This window comes from Capsella rubella, unplaced genomic scaffold (assembly GCF_000375325.1).
Source record: "Capsella rubella cultivar Monte Gargano unplaced genomic scaffold, Caprub1_0 scaffold_2, whole genome shotgun sequence".
In the NCBI taxonomy this organism is placed as follows: Eukaryota; Viridiplantae; Streptophyta; class Magnoliopsida; order Brassicales; family Brassicaceae; genus Capsella; species Capsella rubella.
Genome location: NW_006238922.1, coordinates 9500481 through 9527415, shown reverse-complemented (window position 1 = coordinate 9527415; position 26935 = coordinate 9500481). Strand labels below are relative to the sequence as shown.

The 26935-nt window shown below is 34.1% G+C and overlaps 8 protein-coding genes across 10 annotated transcripts; all 8 read right to left on the bottom strand.

Moving 5' to 3' along the window:
- Positions 1-1496: 1496 nt before the first annotated feature.
- LOC17894993 (expansin-A1) lies at positions 1497-3175 on the bottom strand. The gene is made up of 4 exons (XM_006302675.2): positions 3092-3175; positions 2850-3004; positions 2439-2751; positions 1497-2259 (listed from the first exon to the last, which is right to left on the bottom strand). The coding sequence occupies exons 2-4, from the start codon at positions 2980-2982 to the stop codon at positions 1953-1955; spliced, it is 753 nt and encodes a 250-aa protein (XP_006302737.1). The 5' UTR covers positions 2983-3004; positions 3092-3175; the 3' UTR covers positions 1497-1952.
- A 7096-nt stretch (positions 3176-10271) lies between these two features.
- LOC17895852 (methyltransferase-like protein 7A) lies at positions 10272-11944 on the bottom strand. The gene is made up of 6 exons (XM_006301049.2): positions 11587-11944; positions 11352-11447; positions 11012-11230; positions 10830-10926; positions 10688-10750; positions 10272-10600 (listed from the first exon to the last, which is right to left on the bottom strand). Exons 1-6 carry the CDS (start codon positions 11842-11844, stop codon positions 10401-10403), a joined length of 933 nt encoding a protein of 310 aa, XP_006301111.2. The 5' UTR covers positions 11845-11944; the 3' UTR covers positions 10272-10400.
- Positions 11945-12034: 90 nt separating this feature from the next.
- LOC17894490 (methyltransferase-like protein 7A) lies at positions 12035-13667 on the bottom strand. Its single transcript, XM_023787512.1, has 6 exons — positions 13395-13667; positions 13105-13200; positions 12796-13014; positions 12607-12703; positions 12456-12518; positions 12035-12353 (listed from the first exon to the last, which is right to left on the bottom strand). Exons 1-6 carry the CDS (start codon positions 13629-13631, stop codon positions 12157-12159), a joined length of 909 nt encoding a protein of 302 aa, XP_023643280.1. The 5' UTR covers positions 13632-13667; the 3' UTR covers positions 12035-12156.
- Positions 13668-13807: 140 nt separating this feature from the next.
- LOC17896152 (methyltransferase-like protein 7B) lies at positions 13808-15865 on the bottom strand. Its single transcript, XM_006302400.2, has 6 exons — positions 15567-15865; positions 14965-15060; positions 14643-14858; positions 14457-14553; positions 14299-14361; positions 13808-14210 (listed from the first exon to the last, which is right to left on the bottom strand). The coding sequence occupies exons 1-6, from the start codon at positions 15825-15827 to the stop codon at positions 14014-14016; spliced, it is 930 nt and encodes a 309-aa protein (XP_006302462.2). The 5' UTR covers positions 15828-15865; the 3' UTR covers positions 13808-14013.
- Positions 15866-17220: 1355 nt separating this feature from the next.
- Positions 17221-18930, bottom strand: LOC17894569 (methyltransferase-like protein 7A). Of its 2 annotated transcripts, none has more exons than XM_006301481.2 (6): positions 18582-18930; positions 18244-18340; positions 17928-18149; positions 17744-17840; positions 17603-17665; positions 17221-17509 (listed from the first exon to the last, which is right to left on the bottom strand). In XM_006301481.2, the coding sequence occupies exons 1-6, from the start codon at positions 18596-18598 to the stop codon at positions 17298-17300; spliced, it is 708 nt and encodes a 235-aa protein (XP_006301543.2). In that variant the 5' UTR covers positions 18599-18930; the 3' UTR covers positions 17221-17297. The 2 variants fall into 2 exon arrangements, with proteins under 2 accessions (XP_006301543.2, XP_023643281.1); XM_023787513.1 differs by having other exon boundaries at positions 17603-17608.
- Positions 18931-19049: 119 nt separating this feature from the next.
- On the bottom strand, positions 19050-20726 carry LOC17894164. 2 transcript variants are annotated; one of them, XM_006302898.2, is made up of 7 exons: positions 20600-20726; positions 20118-20227; positions 19943-20005; positions 19785-19832; positions 19598-19651; positions 19454-19514; positions 19050-19362 (listed from the first exon to the last, which is right to left on the bottom strand). In XM_006302898.2, the coding sequence occupies exons 2-7, from the start codon at positions 20223-20225 to the stop codon at positions 19241-19243; spliced, it is 456 nt and encodes a 151-aa protein (XP_006302960.1). In that variant the 5' UTR covers positions 20226-20227; positions 20600-20726; the 3' UTR covers positions 19050-19240. The 2 variants fall into 2 exon arrangements, with proteins under 2 accessions (XP_006302960.1, XP_023643282.1); XM_023787514.1 differs by having other exon boundaries at positions 19050-19374; positions 20600-20725.
- A 479-nt stretch (positions 20727-21205) lies between these two features.
- LOC17896290 (cytochrome P450 704B1) lies at positions 21206-23351 on the bottom strand. The gene is made up of 6 exons (XM_023787511.1): positions 23076-23351; positions 22779-22994; positions 22386-22682; positions 21906-22292; positions 21604-21804; positions 21206-21514 (listed from the first exon to the last, which is right to left on the bottom strand). The coding sequence occupies exons 1-6, from the start codon at positions 23349-23351 to the stop codon at positions 21335-21337; spliced, it is 1557 nt and encodes a 518-aa protein (XP_023643279.1). The 3' UTR covers positions 21206-21334.
- A 597-nt stretch (positions 23352-23948) lies between these two features.
- LOC17896610 (NAC transcription factor 29) lies at positions 23949-25246 on the bottom strand. Its single transcript, XM_006302607.2, has 3 exons — positions 24962-25246; positions 24593-24873; positions 23949-24497 (listed from the first exon to the last, which is right to left on the bottom strand). Exons 1-3 carry the CDS (start codon positions 25125-25127, stop codon positions 24114-24116), a joined length of 831 nt encoding a protein of 276 aa, XP_006302669.1. The 5' UTR covers positions 25128-25246; the 3' UTR covers positions 23949-24113.
- Between the last annotated feature and the right edge of the window lie 1689 nt (positions 25247-26935).

Here is a 26935-nt window from a genome sequence, read left to right as displayed (position 1 = left end):
AATAAGTATGCTATGATATATTGATATGATGATGATGATGAGAAATTTCAAAGCTAGACTCAATACATTAAAACATGAACTGAAACACAACAAACAAACAATATATGTATCCATCTAAAACTCTGAATTTCTGTGTTAACACACATATCATGATTTCAAAAGTAAATGTTAAACTCTAAACCATAATCATCCAAACACCACAAAATGAGAATGGGCTAATGGGCCTGAAGAAGGGCTATTAGAGAAAAATAGAAGATTGATAAAATATGTATGTTGGTTAGCAAATGCGAGTGATGGGGACACAGAGAATAGAAGGGACTCATGTGGGTTGGGTAGTTAAAGAACAAAATAGGATTGTCAGAAGAGCACATGGCTTCGGTTTATTCTGTATCACTCGTGACTGTGTGTTACTACGTGCACGTCATTCTTCTTCTTTTTTGTTCTTCTGTTTTTATTTTTATTTGGGGTCAGCAATATGCTATTTGCAGTATATTTAATTTATTATTATTTAATAAATATACTGAAAAGTTTTTTTTTTTTTTGGCTGATTTTAAAGATTTTTATGTAAAGATTTTAAAAATTGTAAATATTTTTTTTTTATTATGGCTGATTTCTATTCATTCACTCAGTTGGGAAATTTTATTTCTCCGCAAAATGCTGAATTTTCTTTGTCTACAAAACTATACGTATGGACAATCTAATAGATATGCTAAAAGAACCTGTCTAGAAACTATATTATATGTGCTGATTTTTTCATGGATTCTCTCATATGTAATCTCTGACATATATAACTATATAAGCAAAGTAATCAAAGAGATATATTAAGGGAAAAAAAATCTAATGGTTTAAATCTTTTTGATTATGACTCTATATTATGATGTTAACTCAAGAAAAAGTAAAATTTCTTCAAAATTGTTTAGCTATTTATTTTGTATGGAACATTTTTGAGTGTAAGTATATACTTTGATGTAGAAAAAAGTATTCTTGTGAAGTGACATGTTTTTGTTTTTTCTGTAAAGTGATTTTTTCTAATGAATACTTTCATTTTTAGTGTTATGTGTTACGCTTATGTTCATATAGATACAGCCGACAGTTAAATATTTTTTCATACAAATAGGTGACAGATACAATTGCTAGTATTACGGACTATTATAATAAAAATATGCATTTATATATGTCTTTATAGTTATAACTTCAAAACGAATCTATTACGTTTGGAAAAGAGTGAGCAAGCGGTTACAACTAAGTCTTTTTACACATGTGCCACTGTGAGACGAATATAAATCTTTCACGAAAACATTTCTATGTATAATTCACCATAGTACCATATAGAGCTAAGATCATCGACTTACCAAATCTCTTCACATGCAATACAAGTAAACACAACTACTTTAGATGGTGACAATTGATCTTGTTTCGGTTAGTTTAGTTTTTGACAATTGTTCTTGTGTTTTTTCTTTTACTCTAGATGATGATAATTTATAACACACAAAAAAAAGTATAACAAATCTTCAATATCCATTGTAAAAATCGAAAAATTTACAACATACATGACTTTGAACGAGACTAATACAATCTAAAAACACCATCCCTCTCGTTTCGAGAAGGGATTACAAATAACAAGAAGAGAGACTACTACAATTACTATTACTAGCGGGTGGTAACTTAATCCACCTCTGCATCAGTATAACATAAAAAAACCTCACCAATCAAAATATATATAAAAAAAAAAGATAAAGAAAAGGTCCCCAAAACAAAGAAGACGTCATCAAGGGCCTCGTGCAAAATCAAGCACTCACAGAAGCACCACTTCTCTTTTTGTTCAGGTGACCCCAACTGTAAGAAAGGACCAAATTACTATTATGCTCCTCTCTCGCTACTTTGCTTCTACTAAACATAGACGAACCACACGATCAGTAAAGATGATGTTTCTTTGACGATATCACCCCTTCCTAACGTAACTGCGCTCCTGTAAAGGTCTGGCCAAAGGACCAGCCTGCGGGAGCGGCGTTGTTGGAGATGATGGTTTGACCGTCGCTTGTTGTGACTTTGAAAGACAGAGCTTGTCCGTTTAGGTAAGAGTTGCTCTGCCAGTTTTGTCCCCAGTTTCTTGACATGGATTGCCACCCTGTTCTTGATCCTTTGACCATCACAGAGTGGACATCTCCGGCCCCTCCGACGTTAGTAATCAGAACCAGGTTGAAGTATGAGTGTCCGTTTATCGTAAACCTTATTCCTCCCCTTCTCACGCATGGCACTCTGTTAAAACAAACCACAACATAATGCAAAACAGAGTAAGATTTGGGAGAAAAAACAGAGCAGCTCTGTTTCTTGTTTTTATAATTCAGTCGCATACTCTGTTTTGGAGTAAAAACAGAGTAGCTCTGTTTCTTGTTCTTTTTAGTGTAAAAGTAGGAGACTTTGAAGAAAGATTGTACCTTCGGTAAGCGACGGGGACAATGCCAGCTCTGTATTGAGCGATGCGTTGAAATACGGGCTGAGAGAGATCAAAATGCTGCTGAGGAGGGTTACACCAACCTCCCGCGTTGTTCGGTAAAGCGTTGTTAGGCGGGCAAAAGTTTGTGGCTGTGACAACGATTGAGCCAGGGAGACACCATTTCCCATCGTTTTGGCATCTTAGCTCGAAGCAAGCACCACAGCTCAAACCGTTGTTGAACAAAGCCGTGCTTAGCGCTGCGGTGTTAGTTCCATACCCTTGGCTATAAAGGTTCCCGTACCCACAAGCACCTCCTGAAAAACCAAAATTTTCAGAGATTTTGAGAATTGTGACTAATGCAAAATTTTGAAAGCTTAATAATGACTGACTAGAAGGTTTCTAGGTAACATACCCATTGTGCCAGAAGCATCACCACCGCCGTAGAATGTGGCGTGTGCGTTGACCCAACCTCCTCCGGCGTAGCCATTGACACATGACGTCATTACTCCGAGGATAGCCATAAACAAGAAGGCGAAAAGAGCCATTGTTCTCTCTTTTTGTGTAAACCTGCACATAGTTAAATGTAGTTAGATTCTGTGAAGCTAAAACTAGTGAATGTGTTGTGAGAGAAAGAGAGAGAGAGGAAATGATTACTTTGGAAGGTTTTGATCTTTCTTCCTTTCTTAAAGAGGAAAGAAGAAGAGGTGTTTATGAGAATCTGTTGTTTGGTTTAGAATTGGAAAATGCAAAGGAGACGAGTAGTTCAATTTATAGAAAAAAACTTAAAAGTGGTGAATTACGTTTTTGCCACTGTCAAAGCAAATTAGTTTAGCTTTTTAATTAATTTTTTTTTTCTAGAACTCGGATTGCAGTTTTGTAAATAGCAGAAAAATGGAAGACTTCAAATGGTAATTGACAAACAATGTAATATTAATATTTTAGGGTTTTTTATACTATATATTATAAAAAAATATTGGGGTTATTAAATGTCATATCAATGAACTATATCATATATAGTTTATAAATAAAAAGATATATAATTTTTATTGTTGGGGACCAAAAAACCGCTGAAGGTTTAATATTAAATGGCATGAAAAAGCAAAGAGGCAAAGACACATGTGAGCTACAAGACGGGTCGTGTGGTTTCTATTTTTTCTCAGGCGCCTTCGAACACACATAAACACCAATTTTTTTCCCTTGGGAAAATATATTTAGTCTATCAAGAAACAACTAAGGAAAGTTGTAAAAAAAAAGTAGGTTGTCTACAAAACTTGTGTTTGGTATGGACTATGGACTATGGTAGATGTAAATAGAGTCATGGTAATGGATTAAAGTCAATATGGACTATACATGGAGGCTGGAGAAAGTTTATAATTACTGACCGAGTGTGAAATTGAATAATCAAAAAAAAAAAAAAAGAGCATTGAAAAAATAATCATAAAGACAAAGAAAATTCAAGTTGAGATCCAAGTGGGTCACATTGGTCTGCTTTGAGATCGATGTACTACGACACGTATAGCTTTGTCGTTCGTTTTTATCTCTTCAGTCTAATGTTTTCCGAAGCGTAACCATCTTATTATTAATTTGAAGATCATCAACAAAAACTATATATGTACGTCAATGGGAGTCGTGTCTGGTTTACGTGAAAAAATGTCGCTGAAGTACACATAAAATTGAATTACGCGATGACAAAGCAAATTCTTAAACCATCATTATCGGCAGGATCTTAAGAAGATAAGAATTCCCGATAAAATTTTTCCTTTACAAAAACCGGAGGATCTTAGCCTCTTAAGATCCCACCAATAATGATGCCCTTATATGTATTCATAAGTGTTTCTGCAGAAGTATTTATTAGGGTTTACTGGTTTAGTTACATTATAGTTTTGTTTACTCTTTAGTCACATTTTTTTAGTTTGGCGTTAAACTTATAACAAGGTGAAGAAGTTCAACGGCAGAAATCGACGGCCAAGTTTCCGCAATTTCAGCTCAAAACATGGTCCACAAAGTATCATGGACGGTCCCGTGTGCTAGTTCTCCAATGTCTAAAGATAATCATTTTTTAATAATTGGTAATATATCGATTTTTTGTTTTTGTTTTTGTAATAAAAACAAAATAATATAAATGGTATACATTGATGAAGTAAAAGATAAATAAAATGAAAGAAGTAACACAGAGAGATAGACCCGCATGTGGATGACAGACGCCGTTTCAAGCTAACGTTGTAAGCATGTATTGACACGATTACATCTTCTTTTTTTGGTAAAAAGTTAAATTAATTCCGATTCCATCTTCTTTACATTGTTTTATATGTTAATGTTGATTTGATAATGATTTATTCTACAAATGATTAGAGAAACACCAACTAATCATTTACTTCTTCATCTTCGTCGCCCTTCTATCTATATATGTAAAACATGCAGTACGTGTTAAAGTAATTCATAAAAACCATATTATATAATTTCTATAACAAACAAAATTCTGTATATATAATCTATTCAACATGTGGTTATTTTAAGCTAAAATCATCAACGTGACGAAAGTATTGGATTATTATGCATATTTTAAAAAAAAATTGGATGTTTCCATCAAATTATCGAGTTGAGATTTGCTTGAGCTTGCGAAAAAATAAAATACAATTATAGAGGCTTGAAAAAATAAGTATGTCCCTGAATTATCGCAACAAAAATAAACGGTTATGACGACAACAATCATAAAGAGCAATTGTCAATATATGTACGTGCATGTGTGTATGTCTTTATGTGCTTAATATACAAATTAAGTATACATATAAATAAAAAAAATAATTAAACTGAATATATAGGAACTTAAATTCTTTCACAAATATGATAATTAATTTATATGTTTCTAATTTTCTAGTATATTTTCGTAGGACTAGGAGTCTGGTGTATAACTCTGATGTAAACCAGACAACCACTCTTCACGCATGTTTGTCTAATAGTATTAATAGTATTTGTTTTTATAACCATTAGCGTGATGGTAGGAACAAGGGCAAAATAGGTAACGAGCAAATATCTAAAAGTAAACAATATCAGAGCTGCCCGAAGCCGGTTTTAACGACCTTTAACCAACCTTGTGTCTGGAGAAGAGAACCTCTTTTATGTTTTCTTTAGTCATCTCGAGGACTCGAGGTTTTCCTAAGATTCCATTTTCACGGTCCAATGTTATTATTCCGAAATATTTTATCTCAGCTGGACGATTCAACTTTTACTTGTTCGGTAAGGTTTACTAACTAAAGTTATATTGATGGATAAATGATTGAGTTCATAATTTGTAGAAAGTGATTACAGTAATTTATTAATGAACAGTGATATTTAAATTGCGTAGGAACTCTGTAAAATTTAAAAGTTAGGAAAGCACTAGAAAAAAATTCGAGAGAATTAAGGATCGTAAGAAAAGTTACAAACATGGTTGCCTCAGCCTGAAGTAATTATTCTTCTCGTCGACCAGGTCTCTTTCGACTGTTGCTGCTAAGGATTCTCTGACGAGACACTTGCTTCTTCTTTTTTTGGCCTTTTATACTAATTTTTCTTTTAAATAAACGATTTATATTTTATTAATGGGGATACGTCTCAGTCGCAAGAAACTTGTATATATACTAATGCGGCATAGCCTTTTTACTAAAACGAATTTTCTGTTTGGGAAAATAAAATGATATCTGATAAAGTAATCAAAAGAAAATAAAGCAAAGCTTATTACGCAAGTTACGCATCCTAATTATATATAATCAAGACAAATTTTGATTAGAAACAAAGACGTTACAACGAATAATCCGGAAAGGAGAAAAAAACATCACATTGCAATCATGCAATGACGGTTCCGTCACCTTTTACGTGGATTGTAATGAGCTACGTAATCCATTAATATACTCAAACTCTTAGTACGTATATGGACTGAACTCTGAAGCATATATATGTGTATGTATAATACAAGTTTCTTAATGTATAAAGATAATTGAAGATTGAACTATCATGTATAACAACACACAACAAGGCCACACGTTAAACTCGATGTATAAGTGAGTATAACCAACCAATTTATTCAACTATAGAAATATTTTTCTTTATCAAGTCTAATAAATAGTTTTATGGATATCTCATCACATTCTTAAAATACCAGTTTATCTGCCTAAATTGTAGTATGACTTTTAATTAGCGAAAGATAAACCAAATTTACTTTTGGAAACAACGTGGGTGACGTTACCACCATTGTAATGACCATGTGAGATGTATCAAAATCTTAAAGTCGGCTTCATGTGCTTAAGTCATAATCATGTACATGCTTACGACTCTTTTGATTGATATTACTTATTTATTTATTTGATACCAAACTTGTAATTAATTTATGTTTGGAGAAAGATGGTCTATATACTATATATGCTTGTGAATCCGCCATAAAAACAAAATTCGAATATTCTTGAACTTGGTCTATCTTCCCAAACATCGTTTTTTCAATCTATAAACTTAAATATGAATTAAGACATGAGCTCGTCGCCAAACTGATAGATAATGAACCAACTTTCACATAATTCTATATATATGACTATACCACTAGCTAGCATGCTAACATATTTATGACAATGAAAAGAGAAATTAGGTTAATTAGTTTGCTACATTCTGTTTTTGGCCAAACAAGATGAAAACAATAGTCCACATCTTCCTAATACCACCTAGCTCTATCGTCAGTGGTCATTTTAGGTTTCTGAATTTTACCAACATTTTATAATCATGTCCTGTTTTTCTATTTTAATTTCTTATACAATAAGAAATTTAAGATAGTAGTAATTCAGAATTTTTTTTCTAAATTATAGTTGGTTTAATAGAAATTTATGTACATAAAAGGTGATGGTAACACAATATTAAAGTTCCTCTAGGTAACTAAATTTAGTTGGTTACCTACAATTGTAAGTGTTCTCCACATGGTTGGTTACTTTTGTTACCCACTTCCAGGTTATTAAGTAAGGCCCAATTTTTATACACCGGGTTTTGGTTTTGTCTTTTTACCAATCCGGTTTACGTAAAATTATTCGAAACCAATACTATATCTTTTAGAGTGACCCAAACATGCAAGGTGTGAACAAAATTATGGATATAAAAGATGAGAGATAGCGAACAGCCGAAAACGCATATTAAGAAAACTGCCGTCACACGTATATTTTAATTTTCTTGCCGATATATCAAGGTTCATCCAATCTAATGTTTTTTTTTTTAGTGACATTGTGGATATCATTCATGTACATGTATCTTTTTTTTTTTTTGGTCATCTCATGTACATGTATCATGTGTTACAGTTACTCACTTGATCACCACATGGAGATCATCATTACAAAGCTAAATTTAGATCAGTGAAAGAAATTTCTCAATTTGACTCTACTGTTTAATAATAATGTTGTTATGTTGACTAAAATATATTTGACAAGACAAAACAAAAGTATCTAAATGTGGAATATGTGTTTTTGACAAGTCAAACTTCTATTTAATATGAGTGGTAGTGACTTGTGACGATGGCCTCTCTCTAGAGTGCTATCAAATGATCCGAGTGGATTGAATATATTACTAAACATATTTGAGAATACAGAGAACAAAAACTATACGTTCTGGTTTCAATTTGATAATTCATAAGTGTAGTAATACAAAAGTTGGTTCTCCATTTAAAGGATTTTTTTTTTAATTAGACAAATTTTAGGATAAGGCTTTTATGTTTGATATCGATTTACACATATGTTTCTGAGTGGTTTTATAACCTTTTCTTTAAAACGTTCCTTTTCAAAAGGGCTCTTTAAATGTTGGCCTTATGTTAGCTATAGCACATGCCTCAGCTAAAACCAAGTTGCGCCTCCAATAGCGACGCTACACATATGTGCTTAATTGCCTAAACCCTAATTATTATCATTACCTTTTGCTTTCTCTTTATTGAGATATATATATATCAAAATAGTTTACAATTTCACATTTTAGATACTTTACATATAATAAGTTTTCTTACAAATTAGTTTTTTTTTTTTTTTGTAAAATGTATTTCTTGAACCCGCCATTTTTTATATTCTATGACTAGGATTTTTTTTTAAAAAAAAATCTAAATTGTATATACCATCGTGTTTATAGGAAAAAAACATATATTTTATTTTTCCTTGTGAAACAAAATCTGAGGAAATCTTTGTTCTTTGTTTGTATAAATTCCTCTCCTTCCCATAAATTGAATTAAGTCGATGGAGAATGGCATGACGACCCTACGAACATGGCTCTCTATAGCGAAGGGACCAAACAAAATAAAAGCTTTCCCATCAATTTTATTTCTTTGTGTGATAAAAATGTCAATGATTTTGATTTTGATTCTTTTATAAAATCTTGGATAAGATACCGTTAATAAATAGTAATCGTTTTCCACTGAGACTTATGGTCAGCCTACACGGCCCTAGCCTCTATCTTCAGACAAATGTTTTCATGAATAAAGTCTAGTATATATTTTCAGATAATATATATTACTTTCTTAAAAATTCGATAACTTCATATATATATTTCATGTAACTCTTTTTTTCTTGTGCACATCAGCCCAAACATGTCACGTGAAAAGAAGTAATTTTTGGTCCCTACATATCGTGGAACATTTTGAATGAACAGAAGGAACCACACAAATAATATGTATTTTTTTTTCACTAAGGCGAGCCACAAATTAGTCATTCTCACCAAATTGTCACTTGTTTAAAGTTTAAACCATTATCTATTCGTTTACCACCAAAAAAAAAGAAAAAAAAAGAAGTGTTAAGTGTCTTCGTAAATACACCAAAATGTTTTGTGATATACACATACATGATTGTAAAATTGCATTTGTGTGTGTATAAGAAATATTATGTTGCTCAATGATGGTAATTCATGTAAATTGAATTAGGCTTATCAACAAAATATTTTAAAATAAAAGAGATACATTTTTCAATATGTTGTTAAGAGTGTCGACGACTATGAATCAGTTATTCTGGTAGGGATTATAACCAATATTGTGAGAAAAGAAAAGTTTTTTAGATGACTTTGTGTAAGTTGGTTTTTGGAAAACGACTCTTTGTATGAATAGAGAGATAGGTATGTATTTGTCTATTCCTAACGACGACATATATAGACCTTCCATATTCTTTTAAAAATATGTTGAGGATAAAAGGGAAAAAATGATGAGATAATTTAGGGGTGGATATAAAAACCTAAACTGAATCCAAAGTTGATGTTCAACCAAAGTAGCCAAGATTTTAAAAAGAGTAAATATACAGAAAATATATTAAAAAGAAATTATAATATTAAGTTTTCTTATAATGAAAAAGAAAATTATAAACCCTTTAGACAACTTAAAAAGACAATAGAAAAATTGGAGTGTTGGGTATGTGTGAAAATAAAACGGTGCTAGGTGAGAACGTCGATATGAAAATGACGTGAACCTCTCTGATCATGTGCAACTTTGGGAACATGCAAACATGCAACATGTTTCTAAACCTTTTGTTCTTACTTCCGTTGCTGCAGGCTACACCAGTTCACCCCACATAGACCAAGTTTTTTTTCCCGTATCTGACATTAACTGACAACTTACAACTTACAAAATAAAAATGTGTTGTGTGTAGTCTCTAACTAAATATATGTCTGTTACTTAATTTTGGCATTACAAAAATTAAGAATGTTTTGAAAACAAGTCATAACTTTGTGGTTGTTTCACGAAACGTTACACATGCCCATGAGTGATGAGTCCATGACCAAGCATAAGCTTTTGATTTGTTTCATAAATCTTAGCCCAATGAAACTAGGCCCGGTTTAGTTCACAAACAAACCCAACCAGTTTGGTAAAGATGTTATCATAGAAGACTTGTCTTACACAACAAAGAGTGGGAAAATGTTTGAAATATATTGAGAATCAATTTGCATAAAAAAGGAAAATGAAGTCAAGATTTGTACTAGGCATGAGCCTTTACTTGTACGCTACTCCATAGACATGAGGTCTTATAATCCAAGGGAAGCTATAGATTGCTGCATTGTTGATCTCTGCGCCACCACCAAAACCGGCAGCCGAAATGTGTAAGTCGGTTTTTCTTGTCAGATGGCATCCATCTGCAACTACTTGCTGTATTGGATCCAAAACATTCTGAACATGCCTAAAAAATGATCCATCTACACCCCCAAAAACAAAACTCTGCATTTTCATATTGTTTCTTAGGGTTAGATTTCAGAAGGGTTTGATGTCATAATGTGAATTACCTTCAGCAGCAACATGCTCGATGAATAGGAAAGTACCTCCTGGTCTCAGCACTCGCTTAATCTCTGAAGGGGAAAAAAAAGGAATCCATGGAAACTATGTTTCAGTAGAGTCTCTACTTATGATACAAGAAGAAAGACTTACCATTGAGTGTTTGAGTTACATCTGAGACAGAGCATAGAACAAGTGTTGCAACCACTGCATCCACAGAGTCATCATCTAATGGTATAGCTTCTCCAACCTAGAGACAGACAAGAGAATATATCAAGGGATTATGAAAGGAGAGATCTCACAACTAAACAGATCAGTAACAGTCTGACACTCACTCCTTTCATGAATCTAAAGTTTTCAGGTTTCATCCCGGCTTCTTTAGCAGATTCACAAGCGTACTTTTCCATTTTGTGATTCGGGTCCATACCAAATACACAGATGTTTTCATTACCCGGATAGTACTTCAGATTAGGACCTGTACCAACACCAATCTCCAACACTGTTTCTGCTTTACCAGCCAAATGATTGAATAGTTTCTTCTTGTAACCGGCGATCTTACCAGTTAACACAAACATAAAACAGGAGAACTACGGTTATGAGAAGGTAAAATAAAAAAAAACTGAGATCTCAAGACAACGAATCAAAGAATGATGCATTCAAGTCACAAAGACTGACCTCTGCTTCATAAGATCGCATTCCTGTGCTCAAGAACCAAGCAAAAAGTTCCTTATACCAATCTGGCCTCTGAGGATGAAATGTTTCTGTAACGTCCTAAAGTATATAACATTGGAGTATTCATTCACAGTACCAAAACCTGGCTTTTGGAGACAACCCGTGAAAAGCCACAAAATCTTTTTGAGTCTATACACATAATGCATCTAGGAAAAAGATCTATAGATATTAAAATCACCTTGGAACGCGAAGCATTAGGAGAAGAGATGGGAAGAAATGGCATCGTTGGGCTAGCTGCTTCAAGAAAATGTTTTCTTCCACATGAACATAAGCTGGTGGAGTTGGAGCCTGAAGGAAGGTGATGACTCTTTAGACTTTCAGCACGAAGATGATCTCGTGAAGCTCTAATTGTTCTGCGAGGTGAGTATGTAAGTGATGAGACATGTGAGGAAGGTGATGAAAGAACTTGATTCATTACAATGGCCACAATGTTCATACAACCTCAGATCTCAGTCTTTAGAACTGACTTCACCTTTCTATGGAATAATTTTATCTCATCTTGGTAAGATGAAACCTGACCTCAGAAGAATTTTTTTATGTAATAATAATTTATAATTTCACTTTAAAGATTACTGTACATTTGAAATAGATATGATTGTTTTATTCAATAACGACACCAATCTCGATGATATACTATACTCATCCTACTATATCATTAACATTTATTTATTACACTGAAATATACAGTCATTATCATCATACCCTTGGATTAGTCGAAGGGACATTTTCCTGTCTATTTTTAATGTATTTAACTGTAAGCAATCCCATAGACATGAGAGCTTATGTAAGCAATGCTAGAAATGGATGCCTTTTTAACATCTGAACCGCCATTGAACTTAGCTTCTAATATGGATTTTCCGGTGTGCCTTGTCAAGTGACATCCGTCGGCAACAACTTGTTGCAATGGATCCAACACATTCTGGACCAACCTCAGAAATGTACCATCTGCTCAGCAACAAGAAAAGCCAAACATACTAAGTTTTATAAGTTTTATCATTTCTCTCTACTATGGACTCTGTTTAAAGTTTCTGAGTCAAAATAGATAACCTTCAGCTGCAACATGTTCTATGAACAGATAAATCCCACCAGGTCTTAGTATCCGTTTTATCTCTGTTTAACAAACCGGACAATTCAAACTGTTTGTAACCATTGCTTTCTTCTCTTAAAATGTTGGATTTAAAGGAAACAAAACAATTACCTTTGAGTGTCCGAGCGACATCAGTGACAGAACAAAGCACGAGAGTCCCTACGACTGCATCAACCGATGCATCTTCTAACGGTATAGATTCTCCAAGCTAAGGTAAAACATGAAATGTAATGTAGCATCAAGGGAATGCCACAAGAGGGATCAATGAGTCTATATATCTGATCGATCGATCTAGATTACCGCGTGAATAAATGTGAAGTCTTCGGATTTGATCCCTGCTTCTGCGGCTGATTTGCGCGCATAACTCTCCATCTTAGCGTTTGGATCAACACCAATAACAGAAACGTTTGGAATAGCTGTGTAGTACTTGATATTTGGACCTGTTCCAATCCCAATCTCCAAAACTTTTTCTGCTTTCCCAACCAAATTATCAAAGAGTTTAATCTTGTAATCTGAAATCTGACAAAAGAAGAAGACAATAATAATATTACAAAAGGAATGTAAATAGATCAGAATAAAGAAATTTAACTAATGAAGAAGAAACAAAACCTCTTTCTCGTATGATTCCATTCCTGTACTCAAAAACCAAGCAAAGAGCTCCTCATACCAATCTGGCTTTGGTGAACGCAATCTCCTCAAATCCTCCTGATTATAAAGAGCTTTTACATCATCAGACGATGTATCCCTAATCAATTCTAGATAAACCCTAAAGATTCTACCATTTTGTGCAAAAAAGTTTGGGAATTTTCTTGATTCTAAATCAAGAAATCAAGAACTGCGATATTCCAGTTGAATAAACCGTGAACCCAAATTGAAATCATGTAGAAAAAGAAACGAACCGTTGAGGTAGAAGCAGAGGAACCAGAAGCATAAGAAGGAGAGATGGGAAGAAATGGCACAGCTCCAAGGAAATGCCTTCTTCCACAGGGACATGACCTGAAAGATGAAACATGATCTGTCGTGATGAGATTCTTATGGGTTTTGCTCGAATCTCGTAAAGCCCTAATCTTTCTTCGAGGTGAATAGATGATCGTCGAGAAGAATGGTGTAGAAGATGAGAAGTACAAGATCGCCATAAGAGTGAAGTAGTAATATGAAGATAGGTTATAGTTTTTTTCTGCTTCAGATTCTGTCCACAAATCTTCTAATGTAACGTCCCTATCGAAAATTTCAATTTTTATTTTATTTTTGTAGTACTATTAGCAAATAAAGTTACAAACTTTTCTCATTACAGAAACAGAGTCTGTAATAATGAACCGTAGAGAACAAAACACAAATCTTACTTCAAAGCAAACGGTTTATACATGGGAAACAAGACTCAAACGAAACGGTTGGAGCCTTATTAAACTGGAACTTAGTCTGTCTACTTGAACTTAATCAAGTTTGACTCATTTATTCAAAACACAAACGAGACTATATTTATTATTCTTGAAACAGAGCGTTGCAAATTAATGATCATTAATTATACGCAACTCCGTAGATATGAGGGCTTAAGTGAAAGAAGCTAGTAAGAGAAGCCTTGTTGATATCTACACCACCAGGGAACTCTGCTTTTAAAAGTGATTCTCCTGTTGGTCTTGTTAGATGACATCCATCGGCAACAACTTGTTGCACTGGATCCAACACATTCTGCACCATCCTCAAGAATGATCCATCTACACAATCAAAAAATCAAAACCATTCATAATTGTTTGTAATTTGATCATTACTCCTAAGTTAAAAAAGAGATATATATGTATATACCTTCAGCTGCAACATGTTCTACAAAGAGGTAACGCCCTCCGGGTTTTAGAATCCGCTTTATCTCTGTAATATTCAAAAATGTAAATTCATTGTTAGCTTAGAAGTTCTTGAAATTTAACAAAGATGTTTGATTTAAAAAGGAAGTATACAACAAGTACCATTGAGTGTTTGAGTGACATCTGTGACAGAACACATGACAAGACTTGTAACAACTGCATCAACTGATGCATCTTCTAATGGTATACATTCAGCGACCTACACAAAAGATTTAACAAGGAAATGTTGTAGCACTAGGCAAAAAGCAAAATATGGTTGATTTTAAGGGATATAAAAAAGGCGGTTACCCCGTGTATGAACTTGAAGTCTTCGGATTTCAATCCTGCTTCAATAGCGGCTTTTCGCGCGTAGCTTTCCATTTTAGGGTTAGGATCTACACCAAGAATAGAGACGTTCGGGAGGGAGTTGTAGTACTTGATATTAGGACCAGCTCCGATACCAATCTCCAAAACCTTTTCAGCGTTTCCCACCTGACTAAATAGTTTCTTCTTGTAACCCGCAATCTGGCATAAGAGGAAAGGTAGCATAATAAAGGACCCATAATAAATAACATATCACAAGAGATGGAATGAACAATTGTATTCAAACATCATGAAGTCGCACTCTTACCTCTTTCTCGTATCTTTCCATTCCTGAACTCCTAAACCATCCATAGAGCTCGAAATACCAATCTGGCTTTGGAGGACGCAATTTGTTCAAGACCTCCTAATAATATGTAGAGATTTGGTAAATCACTACATCAGATTCGATTCCATATTAATTTTTAAAGCTTAAATCATTTATCGAGAAATTAATAACAAGTCAAGAACAACCGTAGAATTGTCATTATATTTTTGGTTTACGACCTAGGATTCTAATTAATATCTAGTATTTATTCCATTTTTATATAGATGATTTTTTAGGTTTATAAAATTTTTTTAAAAAAATAAACGATTTTTTCACTAATCTACGTCGATTATAACAATTTATAATTTGCAAACTGTTTTCTTATTGGCTGATTTGTGTTAAATTAGTTATTAAATGATATTTTTCGTTCTAAATATAAACAAAAAATAAATGATTTCTAAATATATGTTCACAAGATCATCTATATATAAGTAGGGAGGGACTATAAGTGTATAGTTACTGTATGGTTGTTATGTTTCTATATATGGAAACATATAGTAGTTAGTTGAATCGGAGGTTGGTATCAGAGAAGTTGAGAAGCAAACCGATGAGCTAGATTGAGAAGCATGAGAGGGAGAGATGGGAAGAAACGGAGTCGTGGTGGTCGTAGGTTCTCCTAGGAAATGCTTTCTACCGCAGGGACATAAGCTGAACTTAGAGAAGCCAGGATCTGTCGACGAATTGAGGATACTCTTCTGTATTTTGGCAGAACATCTAATAGTTGTTGGTCTTCTTCTTTGAGGAGGTGAGGATTCTAATATGTTAACAGAGATCGGTGAGGAAGGTTTGCAGTGCAGGATCATCATTGCTATAGCTTCCCTACTACTGCTTACTCGTTTCAATACCTTCTTGACTATTATATAGACCATACATTTCTGCTTTTTAAAATTTAATAATAATTGAGAAATCTTATTTTGGTATTGTCTTGTTCTAATCATACACAGTATAAAAAAATTCAAGTTAAATACATGGACATCGCTGATTGAAAATTACCCGTAACATAAATGTCACGTTAATGGACCACTACCAAAACACTTATTATTTATACTTTTATTTTTGTCCACAGATATAATAATAAACTATTGCCAATTTTTTTTTGGTGCATGGTCGGAGAAATATAAAATAAATTAATAAGTTTATGTATTTTATTTATTTCTTATAAACTAATAAGTTAAACCACGTGAAACGCAAGTATGTGAATGTTCTAGACTGTGTTAGATGTATGTGTATAACATCTGGGACACTCAGTGAAGTGTTTTGAATCATACAATGTAAAATCTAATTAGCTATTTGTTGGTTTAATGTTTTAATTATTTATTACTTTTGTAGGCATTGTTTTGTTTGTATTTTCGTTTCGAACATGTTAAATATTTTGAAGACAATGATTTGTTGTGTTTTATCATTTTTGGTAACCTCGACTAATATCTATTATACACCTTCATGAAGATAAACCTTTAAAAAAAAAAAAAAAAAACGACGATGCAATGATGAAGAAGAAAAACCTTATTATGTATAAAGTCTTGGTTTTGTTCATATAAACTTAATTAATCACATCTAGCTGGACTCCCTTTATATAAGTGAGCTGTATTAATTTACGCTACACATTCTTATTCTTCTGTATTGTTTAAATTATTGAATTGCAATTATCAATACACTGATATAATAGATAATAACAATAGAGTTTAGAGAAATGTTCTCTTGTTATTAATTCATTCATCGTAAAAACAATGTTATGAATTAAATAATCTAAACTATTGTAAGATGAGGATAATGACTTCTATACAATAATATAATTATCCATAACATATGTATCCATTGTTATTAATTATCTGTGGCATCAAGAATATACCCATAATATCAATCAATCAGTGGTAGAGTTAGTAGGGTTTAGTATATAGTAAAATACCTGTACACTTGATAACACGTTCATAAAAGATCAACAAAAATAATTGATTACATTTGATTTCTAGGACCACCAAATGGAAATTTAGATATTGCTGATTTTTTATTTTTTTTTGGCGCGCCTACCGAGAGAGATAAGATATCGACATATTGTGGCTCTTGGGCGACATGGACGGATGGACCTACCGCTAATTACATTATGCCACGTTTTCAAATGTTATCTCTTATGGGCTTGGGCTTATACGGATGACTCTTATGGCCCAAAGTATATATATATGTCAGCTGTTCTCTGTTTTATGAGCCTATTGTAATGGTTTGTTTGTTGTCTTCACACAAATTAGCATTTCATTGAGTTACATCAGCAATCGCTACATTCAAAAGTTTCGAGTTTTGTAAGCTAGTCCATAGATATGAGGTCTTGTTATCCAAGGGAAGCTACACATAGAGTAAGTCTCTATTTTAACTCCGCCGCTAAAACCAGCTTCCAAGATGCGTTCTCTGGTGTTTCTTGTCAAATGGCATCCATCTGCAAGTCTCTGCTGCAACGGATCCAGCAGTTTCTGCAATCGCCTCAACATCGATCCATCTGACAACAGCCGAATACGAATTTCAGGTTTTTTCTTTTTCTGCAGTAGAATATGGTAATTAAGAGTTGTCTCTTTCTCACACATGTATGTACCTTTTGCTGCAACATGTTCCAAGAAAATGAAAACACCTCCTGGTCTCAGTACCCGTTTGATTTCTGAAATTACCATGGAACTTCTGAAAAGGGTTACTTACTCTTTGGCAATGAGGGTTTTAGTAGCAAAAAAGAATTTACCTTTGAGTGTTTGAGTGACATCAGAGACAGAACATAGAACTAGTGTTGCAACAACTGCATCCACTGAGTTATCTTTTAATGGTATAGCTTCTCCTACCTAATGACAGACAAGATCAAACATCAGAGGATTGTGTGAAGAAAAAAAGGGAATGTAGGATGCAAATGGATCGGTACCAAGTCTTACTCCTTGCTTGAATTTAAAGTTTTTAGGTTTCAAGCCTGCTTTGGCAGCGGATTTGCGTGAGTACTTCTTCATTTTGGGATTTGGATCCAACCCTAAAAGATTTAGGTTAGCATTACGAGCAGCATAGTATCTCATATTAGGACCTGAGCCAATTCCAATCTCCAACACTTTTTCAGCTTTTTCACTCAGCTTATTAAATACCTTCTCCTTGCAATCCTCAATCTTACCAAAGGAGAAACAGAGCACATCAAAACTGTAGAACTGAGGAATAAGTCAAATGAATGATGCAAATGAAATCTAGCTCATAAGCACAAACCTCATCCCAATAAGACTGCATCAGTAAGTTAAAAAACCACGAGTAGAGCCTCCTAATATACCACCGGCTTCTGCGGATGATGTGCTCCTCGAACATCCTGATGTACATAATAACAGCCACACACCAAACTCTTTATCATATACTCTACACACTATCAACTTGAATCATACAAAACTCACAAGGATCAAGAACTCAACTTCCAGGACGCGATCAATTCAAAAGAAACAATTATAGCAGATATATCATGACATACAAATATAGAGATTCGCTTGTGAATTATAAGATCAACAGTTACCCTTTGCTAAATGCATCTGGGAAAAATAGATTTGGTTCTTTACCTTCGAACACCAAGCATTGTGAAGAACAAGCTTTGAAGAAACGGAGTAGTAGTATCCGTAGGAGTAGCAACCTCAAGGAAGGTGAGTGTTCAGGGTCTTAAATCATACATGGTCTCAGAAAACTCCAATTTAATTAATGGTGGGAACATAGTTACTTACTTTGGAAAGGTCAAGTCAAGAAGGAAACAACAAGGAAAAGAGGACCAGTAGGTGAAAAGAGAGAATAAAAACAAAAATCAAGGCGGCAAGTTGACGCTACTGGTTAAGAAAGAGTTAGAGTTGACTTTCCCAATTCCGACATTTTCAAGCGTTTTTTTAGTAAGACGTTACAAGCTTTTACCATAACTCACAATGACTTGCTTTATTGTATTCTTGGATCTCATGTCACAATCAAGGTAAATCAGTAACTATATAGATGCCAAGATGGTTGTTCTGATGAGTAGATAACTTGATTTGGGTAATGAATCATTAAGAAGGCTTTGATGGATCATTAAAGCAAACCATTTGCAATCGTCCAATGATACAGATTTGCTATCCCAAGTATGATAAGGTAAGAGACTTGATATTACAACCGTTGCAAAGCAAACCTGGCCGCTTATTCTTCTGTAAATTGGACTGTGATGAAGTTTGTTTGCTCCTCAAGAGATCTATATGTTTGTTCAAGATTTGATATTGTCTTTTGCGTCACCATCGCTGCCTCCATCGTCCTTTAAATTGGTATTGTCAACAGCTGATGCGCTGGATTTTTCATCGGGAGATTCGTTGTTGTCAGTCTCAGAGTCTGAGATGCAAGCTTAACGTAGAATGACTTGAGTGAATATGTCAATGGAATCCAGAATAAAAAGCCTACGAATTTATATCTAATAAGTTACCTTCAGTATCGCCTGAAGAATAAGCCATTCGTCTCGCTCTTGGTTGCTGGTGCGGTGTTGGCTGTTATGCGAACAGATATCAATGTCAAGGAAAAAAACTAGAAACAAAAGGAGAAACAAAGAAAGGCAAAGTTGTCACTTTACCTGAAGTTTTGGGCGGAGAGCTTCCAAAGGCCCTTTCGGCTTTTGTCCTTTTTGCTGTTTAAAATGTCAAATTCAAGTTGTTAGTTTTCTTGGCTCTTCTTTGGTTACTTTAAAGATCTCTTCATAAGTTGCACACCACATAGGAAGATTCAAGAATAGTTAGAAAAGTTGGGTATGCAAGAATTACCTTGCCTAACGCCCAATCAGCCGAGTCAAAGAAGGCGCGTTCATGGTCCTTGAATGAGAACATGAATACAGCTGAATTAGCTTCTCTAATGGATACTAGTGAAGAACTGTATCCACAAAAATAGTTTATTTTCGTAACAATAGTACAACTAAGCTAACCTTGGATATCAATGGAATCTTCTTTGGCAACAATCCTCCATACTTTTTCTTGATCGCATTTTCCTACAATCGAATACCAAAACAATGGTCAATTACCAAAGATGGGGATCATAACTCTGTCCCCTGAGCCCTAAGCTCTTCTAAGTGCTAATTCCAACAGTAAAAGAAACAATACCTCGGACTCAGATGATGGCTGTTTATGAATCTCATCTGAAACCTTGTTGTCATCAATTTTTTCAATCGGAGCATCATCAATCATCTCCTTCCCTTTGACGTCTTCCATAACTGAATTTAACAAAGATATGTTTATTTAAAGTTCTCATTTTTAATTACTATTCTGAACATTGTGATCCAAGGAACTAAAAAGGAGCTATGGAAAATTCAAGTCCAGAACCCAGACCAAAAAAAAAAAAACTAAACATCGTTTTCACTAACAAAATCATAAAAGGTTCAAACTGATTAAGAGAAAAGTCCACACCTCGCTGTGACAGAGAAATCGATCCTACAGAGATCTAAGATACAAACTCTACACCACATTAAAAATCGCCATTGAAATATCTTCAAGCAACGTGTTCGTCATCTTTACTCGAACATAATCATTGAGAAAAAAAACTAAAAAAATAATCGGAAAACAGAGTTTAGTAGAGGAGAGTTTACCAGAAAGAGGATCGCCGGTTACGGTGTGGAGACTCCGGCGAGGAACCGGGTCGGTAGATCGGATCTGGTTATTTTAGTGGATTGTTATGTTATTTCCGGAGATGCACGTTTTCGACGATGACGATGACTATGCCTCAACTTAACGCAGAAAATATTCTCTCTTCTTTTTTTAAAAAAGGGGAGATATGGGCCTTAATGGGCCGAATATTCCAACACAAAAAGATTCCATATAGGCCTAGTCATGTTTTTTTATTAGTAGCTTTCCTCGCCGTCATGAATTGAATCTTTTAGATTTTAGTGTTCATGTTGGCTTTAGGCGTTCTGGTTTTAAACACTTGTATCCAGATTGACCCAGTCGATATATTTACTAAGTAAGTAGTGATATCAATTAGTACAAATTCTCTTTAATTATATAGCCAGGATACGCCATACCAAAATAGTTTGAAAACTATAAACAAAAATTATGGTTTTATTATCGATTTTGTGATTGGTAACTATGAAAACTGTTACCATTCGGACCCATTGACTTGTTAATTTTCTCTTGGCTATCTTCTGCTTGCGATTAGGTTATCATTTGATTTTATTATTTCTTGATATGCAAGAAAATTACTAAAAGGAAACTGTTGCCTCTCTAAGTGTTATTTGATCTAATATAAAATTGAGATTTATATCTCTTCTTGGACCATTTTCAGATGAATATAACTTTTACAGACTTTTTTTTTTTTTTTTTCTGTCTTATGAACGTCTGGTTATAGTAACCTTTAAACCATGAGCCATGGATAAGATCGTCATCATCCTATACTTGACAGGATGATTTGGCACCAAATGGAATTTATAGAATCTGCAAAGAATCGCCATTGCCATCTTCATTTGAAGATAAGCTGAATCCTTTCCCAAACATATCCTTGGTCCAGCCTGCATTCACACCAGAAAGAATCATATTTTCAGGTTCATTCTGTTTTTATCCATAAAGAATCTTGTATGTGTTTGATTTGTATAAGTACCTGAAAAGCTGTGAACTTGAATGGGGAAGCATTTTGAAAGGTTCCATCTTTAAGCCATCTTTCGGGTTTAAAAGATGATGCATCTGATCCCCAATTGTATTCCATACGACCCATTGAGTAAGGAACGTATGTAACCATCCCTCCTGCTTTTACTTTTGTTCCATTTGGTAATATATCATCTTCTAATACTCCTTTTGGATCCTACGAATAGTATAGTAAACATCGAATATAGGCTTTTTTTTTCTTTTTTTTGTTTCGATATCTCAATTCAAAAATTTGATGGAGTTTTATGTTGTACATACCTGTGGAACTGCAGGGTAGAGACGAAGTGTTTCTGTTAACACAGCATGCAAGTAGTGAAGTTTTCCTAAGGAATCATAGTTCAATAGTCCTGCGAATTGCGTTACCCTCTCGTTGAAGGAATCAAAATCCTCTGTTTCGTTATGATGCAATGGTGTGTTAGTCTCTTCTGCTCTTTCTTTTTCGAGTTCTTGTAGCTCTGAGTAAATTTTCTCGGCAACATGTTCATTCATCATTATCATGTATATAGCCCAAGTGAGAGTTGTTGCTGTTGTATCTCTTCCAGCTATTACAAAGTTGAGGACAATATCTCTTAGGCTTTTCTCAGTTTCTTTACTATCTGGATCGTCACTGATCTCGATAAACCTCGAGAGTATATCATGCTTGATCTGGTCACATGCATAAGATTTTGAGAAAAAAATGTTACTACTTTGTGACAAGTTCATATACATATTTTGAGTTGTAATAATTTTTGTACGTACCTTGTTGTTGGCAGGATGTTTCTGTGCCTCTAAGAACTCTGCTTTCCTCCTCCTTATGACTGAATATGTGAAATCATTGACCACTTTTATGCTCTTATCAAGCAATGCCTCAGAGCCTATGTTAAGGAACTTTTTCAACTTCCAAAGAGGATCTATGAAACGAAGTGTTACGATGATATTCGCGGTATCGAAAGCCTTAGCAAAGCGGTTCTCTGGTAACTCTGGAGCCAATGTCCCTATCTCCACACCAAATCCCACTTTACATATGGAGTCTAGAGTCATTCTCATCAACAATTCCTTGAGCCAAAAAAAATACGAAAAAGAGGATACAATGTAACATCTTCTGTTTACTAAGATAATAATAACAGATTTGACTGATTGATGGATTCTTACTTGCATATCTACTTGTTGGTCTCTGAAAGATGCCTGAGAAAGAATACTGAAGAGTTTGAGACTATAATCTTTAAACACTACAGTACTGAAATCTCTGAGATTCTTGGAAGCAAATTCGAAACTTGCGGTTTTTCTCTGTTTCCTCCAAAGCTCTCCATCTGAATTGAAAATCCCATCTCCCAACAGAACTTCCATATATGAATGGTAAGTCTCCCCCTTATCACAACAAAACATAAATGAAAGTTACAACACAAAGTATGCATCATACTGGTGTACACAAGAGTTTGTTTTTGTCACCTTTGGGTAATTGGAGAAATTGGTTTTGAGGACGTATTCAACATTGATGGGATCTGCTATATATGTATAAGTGGTGAATGGCATAGGAACCACAACTGTTCTTGATTCATAAAGATACTCGACGATCCAATCATGCATTCGATCAAAATTGGTCAACTGTTCGATCGCTGCTCCAACCAAAGGCCAAGTCTTTGGACCACTCTTGTTCCTTTGTCCCCATCGGTGCAAGAAGATCCATGATGTTACCATGCAAGCTACAATTAAACACAACGACATTTTTTTTTTCTTCTTCTTTGAATGTGAAAAATAAGTTCTAAAAATTCATTTTATGGAGTTTTATATATCTCTATCTGGTTTGTTTCTTGATCAGCCAAAGCTTGTGAGCAATCTACTACTCAACTAACTGTCTTTTTTTTTTGTTTTTTTTTGTAAACCTAACAGTCTTTTCTTTTATGTCTGTCTTCTTTTGCAACAAGACTTCACTTCTTTGGTGTGTTGGTCTCTTGGTTTCTGGTACACCTAAACCGGTCAAGATTGAAACCAACCAGCACAAAAGGACCCATAATTTAATCTTTAATTTTGACAAGTTCCTATCCATAATGTCTAAGACTGCGCAGACTGAATCAAATTGAGGTTTTAAAGTACGATGATGACATGCATGAAGTAACATTATCTAACAAAACGACAAAGATAAGTACCCAAAACATTGTATCTGGCGTTGATTCCTCCACACGTCATCGACTTTATCATTCCAAGTTAACGTAATCTTAGTCTCTCATTTTATTTTAAAAAAACAGTTTATAGTACCAAAGTCTTTTGTTTCTTTTTCTATACTACATAAACAAACAAGAATCTTTTGTATTTTGATTAAACGATTTGGTATTTCACATTTATAATTAATGGGAAAAAATATAAAATAGCATTAGGGTCTTTTTTAGTTATATTTTACAATTTTTCTTGTACCCAAACTAACAAAATATCTACTAAAGAAAAACAATAATTCCAAGCACATCTTTCTTTTTAACTAAACCCACATGACTAAAACTTAAACATAGCTTGACGATGATGATTCAAGATCTCGTCTTGGTTAAACTGTAGATCACCGAACCAACCAGACTCTGAGTCAAGCTGATGAAGATGATCCAACTGAGTGAAATTATCTGTTAAAATGTGAGAGATAGGTCCCATGTAATCCATTTCTAACAAATGAGCCAACGAACACGTTCTTGGAAGTTTCGTCGACGTCGTCGTCGTCGTCATCATCGTTATCTCTTCCTCGTTTCTTCTCTCTCCTTCTTCGTCATCTACAACAACTGTTACTGCCTCATCATTTAGTACTTCGTCGACGAAACTCTCTCCCTCATCTAAAACCTTCCCTGCTCCTCTCTTCTTGTATATTCTACACAGTACCCATTCATCTAACTGCAAAAAACATGAAAACATTATTTTTAACAAACAAGTAGTTGTAATAAAACGAACATGAGCTAAAAGAAACTTAGTGTCGTTCTTTTGCTTACCCTCATGGAACCGTTACGTTTCGTTGATGCTTTACGTGAGTCATGGAGACGGTACTCGTGCATGATCCAGTCGGTTTTGATACCTTTGGGAGGTCTTCCTTTGTAGAAGACGAGAGCTTTCTTGACACCTACGTTACTCGAACCACTGTGAATGGCTTTGTCTGTACCAGTTGCTTTCCAATAACCGGAAACAGCAGCTCGGTTTGGTCTGACTCCGTTTGGATACTTTCGTTCTCTAGGGCTGAAGAAGTACCACTCATTTTCACCAAACTCTGTTTTCTCTATAGATTTCACAACAAAAAGCAAATAAGCGAGTTAGCTTTATACATAATTACATAAGCAGCTAGAATGGATCAAACCGGTACTAACCAGGTAATTGCCATGGATCAAACTTGTAGATATCAACTTCTGGGATGATGGAGACAGGGCATGGTTTGGACATGGTCTGGTTTCGAAGATAGTAAACGATGAGTTCTTCGTCGGTCGGATGAAATCTGAACCCTGGAGGAAGAGTAGTACTGGAGTTTACTTCCATGATTCTTTTTTCAAGAAAAGCTCTAATGGAACAAAGAACTAAGTCTTGTGTGTTTCTTTTGTGATTGTTGTTATAATTTTTTTTTTTAATGTTCTTGAAATGTTTAGATAGCAGAGAAGGTTGGGGTTTTTATGCTTGAGCTTTTTGTCGTTATACTGTGCGTCACTTCTTTCTTATTGGTTGGTACTTCGTACAATTTAAATAATAATTCATTTTGTCCTTTACAATAGTCTAATATTATCCCTATCCTATAGTTTTTTTTATAATATTCAATACTTTGTCAAATGGTCATCAAACAGCCACGGTTAATAATAATTCGAGGTTAGATTAACAAAATTAAGAGTATTATTATTCTCTACCTCTAAACATGTGACATGAAAGTATAATTATTCATAAAGCTTTCATTATACATTTATTGTGAGGGGAATTAAAAGTCAGAATTATCCGGTAGTATAGAAGAAAATAGCTTTTGGTTGTGGGGAATCTTTAATTAAAGAGGGTCTTTCGTAGACTTATATAATTGAGTTTTGAGTGTGCTTGACCACTGATTTGTTTGGATGCATTGGCATGGCTTTAGTGTTTAGTATTTTAGGTGAATCTCCATTTCAAAGAGAAGTATATACTCTTGTCCTATTTTCTCAAAATATTCGTTCTTCGTTTCGCTATTATTGCTTTTCCTTCCTATCTTTGTCTACCTCTATCTATCTATCTATCTATCCATTATCCCCATCCAAAATGTAAACTCAGAAAGTCATATGCAACATTATCATCTACACTAGTTTACGTTACATGACAAATTAAAACATACCTATCAATAACTTTATATTGCGTATATGATACTTATTTATATTCCAGTAGCTTCTTCAAGCTCGGTTTCTTACAAACTGTTTATATTTGGCTTATATTTGGAAAAAATGGTAAATAATATTTTCAAATGTGGTGGTGTATTCAAAACCTTATATATTGATGGATGGTGTATTCAAAAACTATCATAGTGCCATCTAGCAACATTTAATCCGTTAATATGATATTTATTTGATTAAGTACAGAAAATTACAAGACGATTAAGGTTTTTTTTTCACTCGGTTTAATTTAGAAAATAGGCTCATATATTCAAAAGATATATCATTTTTGGGTTATAATTAATAATTTATTTTTTGGAGTTAGACTTTAAATTTTCAGGTGTGAGATTTAGTTTTGCCAGTTAACTTTTCGAAAACTAGACTATTTTGTTATGTTTTAAAATTACGACTATTTTCTAGTATACAATACATACCATAGTAACTTTTAAAAAGATGGAATTAATAGTTATAGCTTAATAAAAATATCAGTTTGTCAAAAGAACAAAACAAGTCCTTAAAGGAGAAGTAATTAAGAATTTGTATTGCAAAAAAGTACAAAAGAACTCGTGTGAAGACCATTCTTTCTTTGTATCAAAATCTTGGAAGAAACGTGGCACAATATAAAAAGCTTGGGGTCCAAAATGTTTTGGCTCCTGATGACGTAAATCGTTTTCACATAAAAAGTCGTCATTATTAAAGGATAAGGATTGTGGAGGCCTGGAGGGCATACACCCACGCGCCACGATGGATCTCTCATTAAACAAATACTTCGTTTGTCACTAATTACGCATCTTCTTATCTAATAGTGTCATTACTACTCCCTAATTGGGTGTTTAATATCTTTCTTTACTATATCTTGTCAAAAACTCCCACACGCTCTAGATCTGTTCAGATTGAATATAACAAGTTTCTTGAAAAAGGTTTTGTGAGATATCACTAGAAGATGCAAAGGAACTTTCATGATCA

Coding starts and splice junctions, on each gene's coding strand:
- LOC17894993 (XM_006302675.2), bottom strand. CDS start 2,982: ATGGCTCTTTTCGCCTTCTTGTTTATGGCTATCCTCGGAGTAATGACG. Junction 2,752..2,849: donor TGATGCTTCTGGCACAATGG/GTATGTTACCTA, acceptor TTGGTTTTTCAG/GAGGTGCTTGTGGGTACGGG. Junction 2,260..2,438: donor GTCCCCGTCGCTTACCGAAG/GTACAATCTTTC, acceptor TTGTTTTAACAG/AGTGCCATGCGTGAGAAGGG.
- LOC17895852 (XM_006301049.2), bottom strand. CDS start 11,844: ATGAACATTGTGGCCATTGTAATGAATCAAGTTCTTTCATCACCTTCC. Junction 11,448..11,586: donor CTAATGCTTCGCGTTCCAAG/GTGATTTTAATA, acceptor TATATACTTTAG/GACGTTACAGAAACATTTCA. Junction 10,601..10,687: donor CGAGCATGTTGCTGCTGAAG/GTAATTCACATT, acceptor TTGGGGGTGTAG/ATGGATCATTTTTTAGGCAT.
- LOC17894490 (XM_023787512.1), bottom strand. CDS start 13,631: ATGGCGATCTTGTACTTCTCATCTTCTACACCATTCTTCTCGACGATC. Junction 12,519..12,606: donor TGTCGCTCGGACACTCAAAG/GTAATTGTTTTG, acceptor TTTGTTAAACAG/AGATAAAACGGATACTAAGA. Junction 12,354..12,455: donor AGAACATGTTGCAGCTGAAG/GTTATCTATTTT, acceptor GTTGCTGAGCAG/ATGGTACATTTCTGAGGTTG.
- LOC17896152 (XM_006302400.2), bottom strand. CDS start 15,827: ATGATGATCCTGCACTGCAAACCTTCCTCACCGATCTCTGTTAACATA. Junction 14,554..14,642: donor ACTTCAAGTTCATACACGGG/GTAACCGCCTTT, acceptor TCTTTTGTGTAG/GTCGCTGAATGTATACCATT. Junction 14,362..14,456: donor TGTCACTCAAACACTCAATG/GTACTTGTTGTA, acceptor TGAATATTACAG/AGATAAAGCGGATTCTAAAA.
- LOC17894569 (XM_006301481.2), bottom strand. Junction 18,150..18,243: donor TGCAGTCTTATTGGGATGAG/GTTTGTGCTTAT, acceptor TCCTTTGGTAAG/ATTGAGGATTGCAAGGAGAA. Junction 17,510..17,602: donor GGAACATGTTGCAGCAAAAG/GTACATACATGT, acceptor GGCTGTTGTCAG/ATGGATCGATGTTGAGGCGA.
- LOC17894164 (XM_023787514.1), bottom strand. CDS start 20,225: ATGGAAGACGTCAAAGGGAAGGAGATGATTGATGATGCTCCGATTGAA. Junction 19,652..19,784: donor CTGATTGGGCGTTAGGCAAG/GTAATTCTTGCA, acceptor CATTTTAAACAG/CAAAAAGGACAAAAGCCGAA. Junction 19,375..19,453: donor TTCTTCAGGCGATACTGAAG/GTAACTTATTAG, acceptor TTCTACGTTAAG/CTTGCATCTCAGACTCTGAG.
- LOC17896290 (XM_023787511.1), bottom strand. CDS start 23,351: ATGTCGTTGTGTTTAATTGTAGCTTGCATGGTAACATCATGGATCTTC. Junction 22,995..23,075: donor ATTTCTCCAATTACCCAAAG/GTGACAAAAACA, acceptor TGTTGTGATAAG/GGGGAGACTTACCATTCATA. Junction 21,515..21,603: donor TCAAGTTCACAGCTTTTCAG/GTACTTATACAA, acceptor GTGTGAATGCAG/GCTGGACCAAGGATATGTTT.
- LOC17896610 (XM_006302607.2), bottom strand. CDS start 25,127: ATGGAAGTAAACTCCAGTACTACTCTTCCTCCAGGGTTCAGATTTCAT. Junction 24,874..24,961: donor TGATCCATGGCAATTACCTG/GTTAGTACCGGT, acceptor TGAAATCTATAG/AGAAAACAGAGTTTGGTGAA. Junction 24,498..24,592: donor AACGTAACGGTTCCATGAGG/GTAAGCAAAAGA, acceptor TGTTTTTTGCAG/TTAGATGAATGGGTACTGTG.